The sequence below is a fragment of the Schistocerca nitens genome, chromosome 3 (assembly GCF_023898315.1).
Source record: "Schistocerca nitens isolate TAMUIC-IGC-003100 chromosome 3, iqSchNite1.1, whole genome shotgun sequence".
Taxonomy (NCBI): domain Eukaryota; kingdom Metazoa; phylum Arthropoda; class Insecta; order Orthoptera; family Acrididae; genus Schistocerca; species Schistocerca nitens.
The window spans coordinates 287,375,199-287,393,190 of record NC_064616.1 but is presented as its reverse complement, the minus strand read 5'-3'; the positions used below and the strand labels follow the sequence as shown (position 1 = coordinate 287,393,190).

Below are 17,992 nucleotides of genomic sequence, written 5' to 3'. Positions count from 1 at the left end.
TGATGTTTTAGGACTTTTCAGTTTTGACCATTATTATCTCCTGTAATATAGTACAGTTTCATAACCATTAAGTGTAGATGTAAAGTTGGAAAATAATACTTTTAAATATACCATGTGATATGAAGTATCTCATCATAATTACATCAAGAGTATTGTGCAGACACTGCTGAAGTTGTGTTCACGACACTGTGTTTACCACCCAGAGACAGCAGATGTCACTTGTGTGCCATGTTAGGTACAACATAAATTATTGATCAATTCCTTAATTTTTCGCAAGTTCATGTATGATATATTTGTCCTCTGCAGTCCTCATGGATGAGAAATACTGCATTTCTTAACTCACTTGCTTTTTACAAACAGTATAAATTCACTCCACTGGCCTCCAAGTTAAAGCCACACAGTAATGGCCACTTCTCGTATAATGAGTGTAAGACTTTCATACATGTACAAGGCATCACCGAAGTATAATAGTAATTTCAAGTCAACAGTAAGTCTTTGTATCAATGTCGAAAAGTCCCTCATCTATTGTGTAGGTTCCCATGAATGCAGATCTGTTCTTATTCTGTATCTTTAAGTACATACACTAGTGGAAAAGTAACATTTGTAGGACTGATGTAGTTATTTCATACTTGCATGGGGCACTAATACCTGGTGGTAAAGGCAAACATTTACATTTCTAAGCTGTGAGTCGAGTAGAAACCACACTCAAAGTATTAAAGTGCTAAGCACATAACCACATTTGACTTGGTGCAAATGTGCTCTCCTGTTTTGAACTGAGTTACATGTCAAGGCAATGTCAGTGAGTTCAATTTATACTATTAACTGAATTTTATTATGAGCATATTATGAGGACATAGGAGGCTGGATTATTGTTCTGAAGAATTGCCCAAGTTACTGAATGTGGGCTGCAATTTATCTATCAGTGTTGTTATTGGTGGTGTAAAGAGGATGCACATGTTTATCATTCATTTTCTAAAAGGCAGCAACATATAGATTGACTGAGTTCTACATTTCTGTAATCACAACACAAATTACAAATTCATACTAATGTTGCACACTGGGAGACATTTGATGGAAGCAACAAATGACTAATATCTGAGTCCACTGTCAACTATTTGAGTGGCAACTACTGGAGTGTATCAGGTAGTGTCAATTAGAATCAGTTGCAGTGTCACAGCGGGTGCTCGAAGGCAGAAAGATTACAGTTTAAAATTTCACAGTAGGTGCAACCACTGTCTATAATAACTGTACTACTCTAGAATTTGTTGTAGTAATTCTGAACAGTGCTAGAAATATCCAGTATATCATATATGCTTTGTTGCCATTTCATAAAATATCATGGAGACGTGCTCTTTCAGCACAGCAGAGCACATGCACACCCTTCTCACATTACTTAATATGCCATCTGAGTTTATTAATCAGCTCCCAAGGTCAGCAAAATCACCAGAACACTTGAGTATTGAGCCTGTGATGATATGGCACTGTGTCTAAAGTCATATGCATTACCATTCCTTGACCAGATAAAAGAGATGGGATCACAATTTTCCAGGATTACATCTGAAACCTATATGGTTGACATTATGTGTGACTGCAGGATTGCTTGTTGCCGAAGGAGGCTATAAGGGAAACAAAAATTGTTGTCTAGGACAATGCACTGTACAGCTGTAATATTATTAGCATAAAAATTTCATTCATGTGTAACAATTACTTTAAGGTGATCATTCTCCACTAAGGTACTCATTTTTGACATTGGACTGTATTATTATTCTCGTTCCTGTTTTTTCCCCTGGATCTTTCTTAACATCTTTTTATCACTCTGAAAACACATACGCTATTCTCAAAATGTTCCTTGTAGAAAACTAATTATTATTAATTTCAACATCAACTGCTCATTTGGATTTTAACATTTTATTTTTATATTGTGAAATAAATAACAAATATTATTTATGATTTGCTTTGCAGTAAAGAGGACTAAAACTCTTACAAATGAAGGTGAATCTCCAGTATTTGAAGAAAGTTTTACTTTTTACTTGGCTCTGCCAGAAGCAGCACTAGTGAGATTTATAGTTCTTGATGATGAGTTCATTGGTGATGATTTTATTGGACAATATACAGTTCCTTTTACATGTTTACGACCAGGTGAGGACTAATCAATAATGCCTTAAAGTAAATGTTTTAACAGTATTTACTGAACATTGATAGTTAACTAGATTGTTCAATATATGAGCATAGATCACCAACTACCAACAAGAATATGTGGCTGGGCAACAGGCTGACAAATAGAAATGCATAGCATAATAATATGTGCTAAGTTTTCAAAATGTTTCTTCTAACAAACAAAAACACACACACACACACACACACACACACACACACACACACACACTCACTCACTCTCTACTGACTAAATTTTGGTCCAAAATCTTAGCAAAGTAGGATCCTTCCCTGTGTGTCTGTCTGCTATTCACAAGGAAACATCGCCTACTCGCCCCCATATTTTAACGAGAAAAAAAAAACACAGTTGCAAGATACTAGCCTCAGCAATCGATCCCGCGTGAAAAACGAAAATTTGGGCCACTATTCTGATAGTATGCATTTATGACCTTTTGAAAGTAGGCTACAGCTTTTAAACCTTCGCGCGCACCGTTTATTTGACACTCGCACCGCCCCACTGCAACCTCCAAATGTCCGAGCGCGAAGTGAGAATGGGGTTTATGAAATACTGTTTTCATATTGGTAACATGTTTTCTTCATTGTGTCATAGTGTGCGGTTTCTAGCAGCTGCCAGAGGTCTCTTTGCGTTGAATATTTTGATGTTGCGATTCACAAATATCGTGTAAATGAACGAAATGAATTGTCGTGTCATTAAATAAGTAGCATAGCGCTTTTTAGTTATTGGCATCGCTACTGTGCGTTAAGTTCTTCGGACTTTAAAGCTGGCACTATTAAAGTGAAGTACCTTTGCAAGAAATGAACTATTCTTCAGCGTGATTGGCACGATTAAATTGTTAATCGAAAATAATCAACTTGATTCCATAATTATACTTTGGTTATTTAGGTTTATTTATTTTGATTCTGGGGCGTATATATAGCTGCAGAACATCAGTACGAGAATATTGTTAAAATAATGTTACGTATATGTGCGTGAGGTTGACACATTACACACGCATATTACTTACTATTTTTCGCGTAAAATAATATGACAGTTCTCCAACAAGTTTTCGAACACGTTCCGCAGAAGTATCGACCTCTCCCCTCCTCTTCCATCACCATGAACATCCTGCGAATAGGAGGGCTATGATCTTCATTCCGCTGTAAGGTACTTCGCGCTCGGCCATTAGGCGGCTGCAGTGGGGCGAAGCAAGCGATAAACATCCGGTGCGCGCGAAGTTTAAAATTGCACGTTTTGGTCATAAGTGCGTACTGTTACAATTTTGGGCCAAATTTTCGCACGGGATCCGTTGCTGTGGCTGATATCTTCCAAGCGTGCTTGTATCTTTAAAGTATGAGGTCGATTTGTTGAGGTTTCCATCTCACGATTTCTGTTTTGTAGGTAGTAAGTTATCACTTACAAATAATTCTACTCCATCCTGAATTTTCTATTAATTTAGCAAGAGTTTTCGTATGTTTTTCAATGTGTCAATGTTTTTGAGTTGTTCATAGACTCACATGGGAAAGGAACACTCTCCCTTTCACTTTTTGTTTTCATGCTACCAGTCTTATTCCTTCAATTATTACATAACATTTTCTTTTATCGGATAAGCCATTGTAACTTGTAAAGTGGATTTTACACCAGCAGCAGTTTCGCAGTTTATAACTCTAAAATTGATACTAAGTCCTATAAAATGTTCTTAAGTAATAGTAAGTAATATGTGTGTGTAATATGTCAACCTCACGCACATATACGTAACATATTATTTTAACAATATTCTCATACTGATTTCCTGCAGCTATAATGCCCCTCATAATCAAAATAAATAAACCTAAATAACCAAAGTATAATTATGGGTACACTACTGTTCCATGTTGACTTGACACATTTAAAACTTGTTCTTATTTTAGGGGATGTGTTTTCCTGTAACAAATAGTAACTCTAATGGTCTGTTATGTTGTTTTAATTCAAATATTAAGAACATTCATGGTAGATATTAACAATTTATTTTAAATTGTATTCAAATAACAGAATGGAATCAGAATATTTTCACAGTTTTTGTCTGCATCAATTTAAATATGCAAATACTTGAAAATTACTCATAATGTCATGACAGAATCTTGTATTTTTATAGAAATGTAGTAAAATCAAAAAGCTTTGTGTGCAATATGATGTTTTCTTTACCGGTGAGTAAGCAAGAACAGATAATATACAGTCAGTATGTTGCCATAGTCTAATATAGGTCTTCACTTTAACACACATTCTCCAAAGGTAAACTTTACAGTCTGTGTAAGTAAGTGTGTTCTGTTTAGATATCTACAGATCATTGTTGTCTGTAGGCCGAGCTTTGCATCTGCAGAACCACAAGAAATTTTAGCAAAACATTTCTTGCAAACTGATTTGTTACACATTTGTATGAACTCTTCCCTAATTTGCAAATTTTTTGCACCTGGCAGAGGTGGTAGCTTCCACCTACATCTAATGATTCAATATGAATATCTAGAGCTGTGACTCTGGCTTCTGCATAATCTTTGGCAAGTTCCTCTTTGATCTAGAGAAGAAAATTCATCTTGTTATTTAGATGTTTGTTGCTACTCTGTAGGTTACCAAATTACTGACACCTTCTGAATCCAGAAAATTACAAAAAAGTATCAACAGACCACATTCTTTCACCAGCTTTCACTGAGTACCTGTAGACCATCATGCTAACAACCTCTATCTATTCTGGCATTCATTGACACACTGTAAGGATCACATCATCATTTTTGAAAACTAAATTCTTGTAGAGGCCCGTGCAAGCTTTCTTAATGCACTCAGGCACTCCCTTCTAATTTTGCATGTTGTACAAAGCCAGCTTGTTCAGTTTGGTTGTTCCAGATGCTATGATTGTGAACGCAGTGTGAAGAAGTTGTCACCTGTAACATTCTTTCCTTTATTTAAGTATGAACCTATAAGCTTCTTCACTACAAAGTCACTCTGTGATTCACCACCAAGATGAAACTCATCTTTACCATGATATGGGAAAGCATTTAGCATATATTTGCAACCCTTATTAACAATATTTCTGCCTATAGTATTCAGGTTTTGAAACCATGAACTGAATGAACCAACATATACACTTGGATAGGAGTAAGAGCACATCAACACAAATATATGGGCCAGGAATACACAAGCTCTGACAATTAGCTATGAATCTTGCACTCATGTCATACATGAGAGAAAATGTGTCACTTTTTTTTTAGTTCCTCCAGCTGTGTTGACTTCAAATGAAATCTGAGGAGTGTCATGATCTTCCTGAAGTAATTACATCACATCACAGACTTATAAAACTGTATTCCACATTTATCTCATCAAAGAATGTCCGCTTCTTCCTTTGGATTCAATGGCATCCGTGACATACAAAATAGCATAATATGCATCTAGCTCTGCTAACAATAATGATTACTCTTTAGCTTCCCACACTCTACATGCCTTGTTCCAATGCATTTTAGAATGTGAGAAGAGGTTTGTCCATAAACAGATGACAATCACTCAAGGGAAAATCACTGATGACATGTCTCTTTGCATATGAAGATGGACGAGTAATCTCCCAAAGAACATTTTACTGTCCACACCTTGGAAGAGTTCCAATATTGGTATTAACTATTTCACACTTTGTTCCATCCTGAGGTTTAACCCCTGTACTCACAATCAAATTACTGAGAAAACATCTTTTACCTAAATTACACCACATTTTAACTTGTGCATTTTCAATTCAGCATTATTTACATGAGAGTCGCCATGGCTTCTGGATGTACTCTGTTCATCATTCTTATCTTTCAAAATGCCAACCTTAGCAGCTGTGGCAGCATCACTATGAATCATTATGCCAGAATCATGTCTACTATATTTTCTAGTACAAGTAGTTACTATTTGGGTGAGACAGCACCTAGAGAGAAGTGAAATCAGCATTTTTCATGGAATGAACACAGCTACCTTTTTCACTACTATGAGAAAAGAAATTAAATTAATACTGAAAATTTGTGCACTTAACAAATATGCTGAGTTACTGGTGGTTGCTTTCAAATCAGGATCCATCTAAGTTCTGCATACATTCACAGTGACTCCTCCTACTGCCAAAACACTTTTGCATATCAGTTTCTGTAAGTCTATTCAAGGGCTCTGCAGTTTTTTACTTCTGGAGGAGCACAAAAAGACACCTGTAGCAAACTTATCACCAACTGACCAAGTCTGGCTCAGTTTTAATGAAATTCTTCAGAATGTAAGTACAAAGATCCAGGCTGAAGAAGAACCATGAACTAGTATGCCACAACAAATAGTTCATAGCAATGTGAATAAATTAATTGCTTTTGTATCGAGGTAGTATTACATAATCTGCAGCCATTATGTTCCCTACAGTATGTCATGTAGCATCATCATTGTGTAAAGTCAATCTATAATGGTCTTTCAACAGGGTATCGTCATATTCGTTTGATGGCCTCAAATGGGGAACTGATACCAAATGCACTCCTGTTTGTCCACATCTCAGTGACTTATAAAAGATGTTTTAGGGTAAGTACAGTGTTAAATCTTTTAACTACAATGAGTGAATTTCAGTCTTCCCATAGAACATGTTTGTTTATTGTTCTCTGGTTTCTTCAGACTTGTTAACTTCATTAAAGTAAGAAGATATTTGTGTAGTACTCAATGATGGAATATTTAATGTTCAAGTAACTTCAGTGAAGAAGTGTGAACATAAAACTTGATCGTATCTAGTTGTTCCCACTTTAGCCAGTATATGACTTGGAGACCTACCTATGTGTATTTTCTGACATTTACTCAACCCCCATTAGTAGATACGCAAGTCCACAACTGCTGAAGATAGGCTTATACTTGTTGAATTCATTGTTTCCAGAGTTATAGGACCATGGCTTAATTTGATGTCTGAGATGATACTGTAGTTTAGATAACAAAGAAAAATTATTTTTTAGTTATGTTCAGTACAACAAAACATGCTTGAATAACATCTACCAAGATTTCTTCCATCGATGTTGCCACCACACAATTATTTAAATAATGATCTCAGGTGCACATCTCTAGTCAGCCCAATAATTGACTGATACATTAGATTTCAAGCATCCAGCTGTGGAAAATCCATTTCTTTAAATGATGTTTCAGTTACATACAATTTGGCCATCATCTGAGTGAGCTGACACACTGAAGCTAGAGCATTCACATTTGTCATTATAAACATGAGATCCACATAACTGCACCTGCCACAGAATACACAAGGGCCAGAGATGTTTAGCAACAAAGAGTTTTGTGTGAACTGAATCTGTGGTTAGATGCTTAGTTGATGCTGAGTTATCTATGTATCAGTATGAGCTGCACTGTAGAAACTTTTTTGCGAGGTGATCAAATAATGTGCCATATTCCAAGCTTTCTCCAGGCTGAAACTTCTACCTCCATTAATTGATTCCTTTGCCATCCAATTTCCCCAGCTTCCTCCACAACTGAGTCCCAGAATGAAAACGTTGACACTAGCACAGTAGACATTCTGTAAGCTACTTACTTATTGTTCTCTCGCTTGATCTTCTTCCTGACAAGCAGGCTGAGTGGTGAGTGAGCTCAGAAATGTAATTGATAGGATCCTGTACTGCCAGATTCAGGAAAGATCTTCATGGTTGCAGGTTAATACATACGTTAAAAAACTCTGAACAAAGACAACATTTATTTTATCAGTTCCCCAGGACATCCATCATAACAGTTATTAATTTTCTTAATGACCATGCACCACTATCATACAGACTGTATTACATGTAACATAAATCATACTACTAAAAAAAATGCTCCAGACTTGTGTTGCCTGCTAAATAGGCATCCATGCACTGACTCAATTCTCACACATACTAATGCATGACACTCATTGCATGCTGGTGCATGCCAAAGCAGGCTCAGTTTTTAGTCCAAAAACAAAGAGCGATGCTCTCCCATATCCAAGAATTCATAATTCAGGAAAACTGCACTCACAGGTACATCATTCTATAAACAGATGCAAAACTGGAAATGGAAACCTTTTTTTATGTGTAGCTGAATGAAAATGAGACTACTAACATGAAAAGAAAACAAAAGAAATAGAAGCCCGTACACTCAAAAATATTCACAAATATTCTTCAGAGATACAAAAAAATATCATATAAATTCACTGCCTGACAAAAAAGTTAAGCACCCATAATGAACAGCCAGATGTCAATGTAACTTCGTACAAACATATACCATGGATGGGTATGTAAATGATTAACAGTTGCAATTCTTGTGACAGAACAGTCACTAGAGTGCATTAGAGTTGGTTATGTTTAGCATTGTGACCAGGCCCGGTATCATATATAAGGTGCACTAACAGCATTGTCTATTTGAATGATCACTATGTAGAACACGGAGATCCTACGCTCTCATGTGAGACAGTTAATTAGTTAGCTTGTTTCATGTTCCATGGATAACATGTACAATTAATGATAATTATGTGGCATGACTCATTTTACATTCACATTAAACATTCATATATAAGTACATTTGTTTTGTAAGTCTACAATGCCTTTTTGGGTCCACTCATTTTCCAGTTCTTCTCTGGGAATGTCAATGAGATCCCTTTAAGTCACAACACCGTTTCTGAAGTTCTGCAGTTCTGTCTCTATTGCATACTCCCCAAGACATCTGGTTGTTTGGAGGTTAACTGCTTGTGGGGAATTAGAAGTTTTCACTAACAATGTTCCATTTTGCAAATGTTTGACTGACTTTACAGAGCCACAGGTTCCCTCTAAGCTAGTTTTGATATAGAAGGGTGAAACCCTCTCAACTTTCTTTTTCTGTTTGACTATGAGAAACACATTCTGGCCAACTGTAAATACCACCACTCTAAATAAGCCCAGAATCAGGTGGACTTGCTACACAAGCCCTATTGTTTGATTCGATGTTGGTACCTACCAGCAGTCCCGGCTGGGAGGAGGAAGAGAAAATTTCAAAGGAACCATCTCAATATGGGAAGCTGGGGAATTAGAAGTACATCTAGATAAGAGCCCCATGTGCCATGGGGATCTTGGTTTGACCACCTGGATCGTGAAGATGGTAAAAAGCTCTATAAAATCCCCTCAGTTTTAAGGTGTCCTGTGCACCAATTAGAAGCATGGCTGTTTAGGAGGAATAGTCATTAGTGAGCAACCTCTGGGGAACCTGCTGCACCTCAGTTGTATAACGTTTACTTAGGCACATGGGGCTCTTATCTAGATGTACTTCTAATTCCCCAGCTTCCCACACTGAGATGGTTCCTTTGAAATTTTCTTTTCCTCCTCCCAGCAGGGACTGCTGGTAGGTACCAACATCCAAACAAACAATAGGGCTTGCGTAGCAAGTCCACCTGATTCTGGGCTTATTTAGAGTGGTGGTATTTACAGTAACAGAACACATGCCACTAGCCAGAATGTGTTTCTCATAGTAAAGAGAAAAAGAAACTTTTGAGAGGGTTTCACCCTTCTATATCAAAACTAGCTTAGAGGGAATCTGTGGCTCTGTAAAGTCAGTCAAACATTTGCAAAATGGAACATTGTTAGTGGAAACTTCTAATTCCCCACAAGCAGTTAACCTCCAAACAGCTAGATGTCTTGGGGAGTATGCAATAGAGACAGAACTGCAGAACTATAGAAACGGTGTTGTGACTTAAAGGGCTCTCATTGACATTCCCAGAGAAGAACTGGAAAATGAGTGGACCCAAAAAGGCATTGTAGACTTAGAAAACATAATGAAAAGGGTGGATGACAATCTAGTGAAATCAGACTCTTTATATTTAGTTTCAGCAGCACATAACTTCTAGAGCATGTCAAAGCAGATTTCCTTTGCCTCAGCATGTGGCCTTATTTTCCAAACCAAATGTGATGTTTTAAGTGACAGCACTCTGGGTACACTACTGTCAAATGTAAGGGAGAAGCCACTTGGGGCATATATAGGAAGGTTGCCCATGAAAGAGTTGGTTGTTCATCTCCTGTGAAACGTATAAACTGCTCTGGGCATCACCTCGTCTGGAGTAGGAACTGCAGTGTCTTTCTTGATGAAAGGGAGGTACGGGAGATCAAACCCACTAAAAATACCTCATATGCAGAGACCAAAAAGATCTATAAGGCCACGCAGCCCTTGACATTCACTACCTCCTTTGCATCTGTTCTTAAATAGCCAGTCCCTAAACCCAATGCTGCTACTCAAATTGAGGTTGCTAGTGTCAACACTAGTACCTGTGTCTGCCAGTGCACTTGTTCTGCTGCAGTTATTTTGAAGCCCATACCTCCACCCAGAACAATGGCCAAGGCTATGGTTGTAGCTGTTGTGGAGCTCCCTGCCCCTTGAAAGGATCAACCTGGTCCATTTTCCAGTGCTGCTACTACCACAGCCCTGGTTGTGGTTCCTAAGCCCACTCAGGGCAAAAAATCCAAGACAAAGCATCAACCACTGACAGAGCTGGGAAGTCAACTGTCCAATAATGTCAAACTCATCCTGTCTGACATATCTCTTGATTCTTCTTCTGAGCTAATGGATCTTGATGTAGGACTGGGGCAATCACTCACACCAAAGTTGAGCCTCCACATATGGTAGGTTCCCCCTCTCAGGTGGAAAGATAGGGTGAAAGTGCAACCTCTGTGATAAATAGCTCCCATCCTCCAGTAGAATATTATTGGAGTCACAACACACGTGGAGGACCTGAAGCTCCTAACACAGGAACACCCAGTGTACATGTGTTTGCAGGAAACACATTTTAAAACACCTGATGCCCCTGTCCTATGGGGCTATACTCTCTGTCACAATAAGGATTCGACTGGGGAAAGGGCCAAGGGAGGGGTTGCTGTGTTTCACAGTTAGCTCACTGTATTTATCTCTGTCTCATGGAGTAGATTCTGGGGCTCTCATAGACCTTACGGAACAACTCCCTCGCCTATTTCTCTGACTGGGAGACTTCAATGCTCATCATGTCTTGTGGGGCTCGACTTCCACTTGCCCTTGGTGTCAGGTTTTAGGGGAGCCTCATGACACCTCAGTAACTGCGCATCCTAAAAGCTTGTACTCCCACTCATTTCTGTGCTGCTAATGGGTCATTCTCAGTCATCGACCTGTTTCTCTACTCTCCAGCCCTTGCATACTCTGTTCAGTGGGAAGTTATTGACAACCTTCATTCCAGTGACCACTTCCCACTCCACATTCACATACTGACTGGAGGATTGCTTGAACAGAAGCCACTGAAATGGATAGCCAGCAGGGCTAACTGGACATTGTTCAGCCAGCTGGCTGTGTTCAAACACCACACCAACATCCAAGAATGGGTGCACCACATCAAATGAGTGATCCATCATACTGCTGACTTATCCATCCCAAAGTCTTCAGGTCATCTTAGGAGGTGACCCATACCTTGGTGTCCTGATGAGTGCTGTTCAGCAATCTGGGACAGGTGTGCAGCTCTTCAATTATTTAAATGCCTCCCAACTGCAGATAACATCACAGCCTATCCAGTCATGGGTTTTCAGTTTTCTGCAGATCATTTTAATCATTCTTATCATATTTTTAATTTACCTGACTTGTATATTAGGGGCACCGTTCTACATTTTAAAAACTCAGTGAGGTTTCTGGGCATCATTTCGGACTCCAAATTATTATGGTTACCACGCTTGAGGGACCTGAAAGCTAGAACCTGGAGCATGCTGCCATAGGCACAGGTATTGGGGAACAGACAGGGCATATCTGCTGCACCTACTCCCAACCCCTTGCTATATGGCACACATTCGTGTGGAGTACCAATTGCTGTCCACCTAAATGACCATTGCCGAACTGCGACTGAGATGAAGCTGAGCGCCCAATGACAGAACATGCTGCTGAGCACAAGCTACTCAACTTTAATGGCTGCTTCATCGCCTATTCTTTCAAGTTTCTCACTCTTAACACTAGCTTCTCTGAATTATGTAGATGGGAAATGTCCTTACAACCCATGCTTTGACCCTGCAATCCTTCTCGTCTCTATCTCCACCAGCTCCTGTCACACTCACATCTCATTACTACCCCTGTGGCTCCACCTCCCTCATTCTAGTCACACTCTCCCCCTCCCTCTTCCTCTGTTCTACCCCTCCTCTCCCAACTCACTCCTCCACTTCACTGTGTGCCACACACAACTCCCCTGACGGTGCCAGAGTAAGCTCATGGGTACCACATTGCTAGCCTGCCCCTTTCCTGTCTCTTTCTCCCAGCTGTCAGCTACCATTCCCTCCAACTCGCCCTCCCCCTCCCTGCCTCATATCTCAACTCACCAATGCCAGCCAACACAACCCCACTCCAGAGATCAGATGCACTGTTGGTACTATGTAACAATGTAATTAGCTGATACAATGTATCTGTGCATGGTTTTTTTGTGTGTGTGTGTGTGTGTGTGTGTGTGTGTGTGTGTGTGTGTGTGTGTGTAAGTCAATGCTTCCACCATAAACACAAATTTATATCCAGCTATGGTGGATATGTATATGTCTTACATTTATCATCCCTGGGAAAAAATTTTCAGGCAAACTTGGTAGGATATTCAAAATTAATTGCTTAGACAATGTGTTTGCAGTCATAGAAAGGATGGCTCATTGAAATATACAAACATGAATGCTAGCTAGTTGCATAATGACAACCAGTGTTGACACAGTTATTAGTAGATCTATGTCTACATTTACATCTGCGTACGTACTCTGCAAGCCACTGTACAGTGCATGGTGGAGGGTAACCTGTATCACAAATAGTCATTTCCTTTCCTGTTCCACTTGCAAATAGTGCAATAGAAAAATGACTGCACAGATACACTGCATCATTACTAGTTGTATTAATGTTGGTAGAGATCTTCAATTGGTAAGTTGTATGGTTACATGATGAATTTTAAAGTAAACTAACCACAATATCTGTTATCATATTCAGAATGCACAAGTTTGTCATTTTTCACAGAATAATTCTCATTCACTTCAACTACCTCCTAGCCCTCCATCAGATTGATTAGTTTTTTAAGAATTCATTAAAGCTGTCGAACAACAGTTACTGCAGTAGTTTAAAGTTATGGAGCCTCAATATTAGGTAACTGGATGATAAAAGCTGGAACATATAAAAATAGGCATTAAAACTGTCAGAAAGTAAGTTATGACCACTAGTTTCCTGAAAATGGGGGCTTTCCTCTTACGAATTACAACAAACATTCAACAGAATCAGCATGCTTCCTGCTTGCTATTTCTCACATGTTACTGCTGCTCTGAATCATCCCAGATACGTGGACGACTGGGTAAATCAAACACTTTCTAAAAAGAATTGCAAATAGAGTCCTGCAAGCAGAGCTTTCTAGAATACATATGATGATCATATTTTATGAGCGGGGACCAGAAACTGTAGCATCTATTTTTAGCAAAATTTGCATTTATTTTTTGCAAAGATTGCATCTATTTCCATTGAAATTTGTGATTTGTTTGAGTGATTAGACACACAAATTTAAAAGATTGTAGCACTACATGAGTGAAGACGAACAAAGTCTTAGTTCTTTGAAACTGACTATTAAAGAAAAGTTCTGATTGGGAACTTTTTAACTGGAATGTTCACTTTCACAAAAACTTCAACACCATTTTCTACCAAAATGACATTTATTTTCTTTGTTTGGCTGTATTTAAACTTCCAAAATGATTGTTCTGTTGAAAAGCAGCAACATTTTCCCACTGGTGAACTGAATGCATCTCCAGTTTAAGGTGTTTCTGGACATTATTTGTGTCTTGCTGCCTTTTCTATAAATACAAAATCTGCAGAATTTTAATTTTGACCTTTCAAAGGCATTCATAGCTGTGCAACTCATGCTTGCCAATGGCTACAGACAGAACTGACAAGGCACTTAGCGTAGAAGTAGAACTGAATGTATAGTAACTCTCTTTGGATTTATGGAGAAAAATTTTGGTGCAGTCAAGGAATGTTACAGATTTTGTTTTCCAATCACTATAGCACAGAATGTGGGCACTGTAGGATATAGTGGTAGATGGCTGCAAGCATAAAGAAACTACAATTTTGAGTGCCAGAGGAGAGAGAAGTGGTGCTGGGAAACAAACCCCATGTCCCTTTTGCAGCACAGCAGCTTACAGCAGAAATTATGCATTGTCACAGGGATCACGACTCTCTTCTGGTGTTGCAGTGGCCATAATCAAAATTCGTGATGGACCAGGATTAGTCACTTTGTTTGTTTCAAAATAAGAAAAGAAGACAATGAGCAACGCACAACACAAAGCATCTGGGGATGGCTACCATGCAAGTGCTTGTTGAAGCTCACAAAGTATTGTTGACAATGTAGTTCGGGCCTGACCTATGGCATTATAAGGTGCAACTACAGTTTAAAACATCTGCCACCTAATTCACCACATTAAAAGTGTTAGCATTAAACAGACTATTCAACTTCCCACAGTTGGCATGGCTCCATATCATTGAGCACATTGACACATCATTGCGTTTGTACTCTTAGAGACATTATCTACCAAACTGGGCTTCACCAGATGATGTGCAATATCAGTAACTGAAAACAGGTAAAATGTTTTGTATTTATAGCCAGAAAATAAAGCTATTTCATATTGTCTCTAATAAAATATTTCATCTGGATACAGTTCACTATTAAATAGTATCTATCAAATAATTTAACATTTTGAGGCAGAATTCACATCCTTTTTGCATTTATTGCAATATGTGAAGTTTTCCAGTTCCTAATCATTGGTTTATAAGGTACTTTCAAAAACCTGTCATCATTTTGGAAGTGCTAATCATGCTAGATTACTTTCCATATCATAAGTGTGTGGTTACCAGGAAAGATTTGTTGTAAATGTCTGGATAGGAATCATTGGTGCAAAACTGACTGAACATTCTGAATGCGCGAAGTTGCATCAGCAGCTATTTATAGCTCATGACGCAAGTGCACGCTGACGTCAGCGGCCGGCGTTTTGTTATCTTATGTAAACAAATCGGCCGCTCAATACAACTCGGCAGCAGTGGCAGCCACCGCCTGTGTTATCTCCATGTTATAACTACATGGCAAACTCCGCGGCACAGCCTGGTTAAATGGAAAGCATTATTTACAATATTTGCAAGTGGAATTTCCCATACCACTGTAGAGTGTTCTTCTCCACATTCAATGCAAAACAGTATTGTTTCAACAGCATATTGAACTACCATGTTGCCCTCAGGCAGTCAGGTGACATCTTACAAAAATGACTGAGTTTAGGCGAATTAGGTGCATTACTTCATAGAGTGGCTTTCCAAGTCATCTGTCACCTGAGAAAGCAAATGATATTTAGAACCTGTTAAATTTTTCAGTTATGTCTTAGTTGAGAATTATTTCTGTATTTATTAAATTTTATTTTTTTATTCATATATTAGCAAAAACTTGGAACACATTGTTGTAAGATTTCATTATTAACAACATTGTACATTTGCAGTGCTATCTCATAGCAATGATATATCTGTAGTGCAGCTTCACTAATTAATGACATAACATTCCTAACCTATATAATTTGATGGTCAAACATTACCCAGTGAATATCACAGAACAATCTGGTATGGCATTTTCCTAGCTTTCATTGTTCATCTTAAGACATTCCATTAAGCTAATATACCCACAACCTGTTTCTATAGATTACCTGCCACTAACAACCTAGATGTAAATGGGGCATTAATCCCTAATCTTCCTTCTCTCCTTCTTTGGAATAACATAGAACTAGAAACACACCCATTGTTGAGTATACCTTCTGTAAGGGTAATCAGACAGTTTTTATTGTCATTCTCTGTAAATATCACATGTAAGTACATATGATCGGGAAAATGTATACTCCAGAAATGCCCAAAAATGGGCATTCTTGACCGTTTATTGTGGCTCACAGTACCTATCAGAAAATGTAATTAATTATCAGTTAGTTGCATGTTCTGTGCATCAAAATTGTGATTTCTCACTACAGTGTGGATACAGCTGGTAGTGTCGTATACACAACGTATAAAATGGCTATGCATTGGCAGAGCTGTCATCTGTACTCAGGTGATTCATGTCAAAAGGTTTCTGATGTAATTATGGCCCATGTCGAGAATCAACAGACTTTGGACGTGGAATGGTAATTGTAACTAGATGCATGGGACGTTCCATTTTGGAAATCCTCAGGGAATTCAGTATTCTGAGATCCACAGCTCAAGAGTGTGCTGAGAATACCAAATTTCAGGCTTTACCTCTCACCGTGGACAATGCAGTGTTCGACGGCCTTCAGTCAATGACCAAGAGCAGTGTCATTTGTGTAGAGTTGTCAGTGCTAACAGACAAGCAACACTGTGTGAAATAGCCACCAAAATAATTGTGGGAAGTACAACAAATGTATCGGTTAGGACAGTGTGGCAGAATTTGGCGTTAATAGACTATGCAACAGACGACTGATGCGAAAGCCTTTCCTAACAGCACAATGTTGCCAATAGCACCTCTCCTGGGCTCATGACAATATCAGTAGGGCCTAAGATGACTGGAAAACAATGGACTAGTCAAATGAGTGCTGATTTCAGTTGTTAAGAGCTGATGTTAGTGTCCAAATATGGCACAGTCCCCATGAAGCCGTGGACCCATTTTGTCAAGGAGAAACTGTGCAAGCTGATGATGGCTCCATAATGGTGTGGGCTGTATTTGCACAGAATGGATTGTGTCCTCTGTTTCAACTAAACCAATCATTGACTGGAAATGGTTATTTTCAGCTACCTGGAGACAATTTTCAGGCTTCATAGACTTCATGTTCCCATGATGCTGCGTCATGTCACCGGGCCACAGTTGTTCACGACTGGTTTGAAGAACAGTTTGGACTATTCAAGCAAATGATTTGGCCACCCAGGTTGCCTGACATGAATCCCAGAAAACATTTATGGGACTTACTTGAAATGTCAGTTTGTGCACAACATCCTGCACCAGCAACATTTTCACAATTACGCTCAATGTTTCTGCAGGGGACTTCCAATGACTTTTTGAGTGTATGCTACATTGAGTTACAGCACTATGTGAGGCAAAAGGAGGTCCGACATGATATTAGGAGATATCCCACGACTTCTGTCACCTCAGTGTATATCTTGGGGACACACACACACACACACACACACACACACACACACACACACACACACACACACACACACACACACACACATATATATATCCTGAAACTCTTCTGTGGAGTAGAAGGAGTTATCAAGGAGATATGTTTTCAGTTCATGTTTCAAAATGATTTTAAACAAATTTAAAAATAATACATTTAAAAACACTTTTAAATTCTTTACAACATTTCATAGCTGGTCAAAGATTTTTGTAGCTGAATACCTCATTTCATTCTGTACTACACTAAAGCTCATTGACGGATAGTGTAATTCATTTCTCTTTCTAATATTATATTTATGAAATTTGCTACTGTTCTCAAATTTTGACTGACTGATTGTTGGCAACAAACAGCCCAAGAAAGTAAGTGTATTGTAAGGCTGTTATCAGTGTATCCTCAAGTTTAAAGAGCAGTTTTCAGGAAGTTCTAGAGTGGACACCATGTACACCTTACACACTTCCACACAACAAATTCTTTTATACAACACACATTTTTTTGTTGATGACTGGGTATCCCTGATGATGCTCAAGATGTAAGTGAATGAAAATAGAAAAGGTAGGTTAAATTTGCGATATTTTGATGTTGAAAATACAATGATATGTGTAATGAAAAAGTAACAGGGCATCAATACCTGATCCAGGTATAGATATTTTAAGGCGATCTATAACATGTGACT

The 17,992-nt window shown here is 38.5% G+C and overlaps 1 protein-coding gene across 1 annotated transcript in view; it reads left to right on the top strand.

Annotated features, from left to right (window-relative positions):
- LOC126249183 (inactive phospholipase C-like protein 2) overlaps window positions 1–17,992 on the top strand; it is a 703,636-nt gene that overhangs the window by 623,041 nt on the left and 62,603 nt on the right. The window contains exons 15-16 of the mRNA XM_049950838.1: window positions 1,963–2,139; window positions 6,606–6,703. Of these exons, the coding sequence (XP_049806795.1) occupies window positions 1,963–2,139; window positions 6,606–6,703 (275 nt within the window). The remainder of the gene's footprint in view (window positions 1–1,962; window positions 2,140–6,605; window positions 6,704–17,992) is intronic.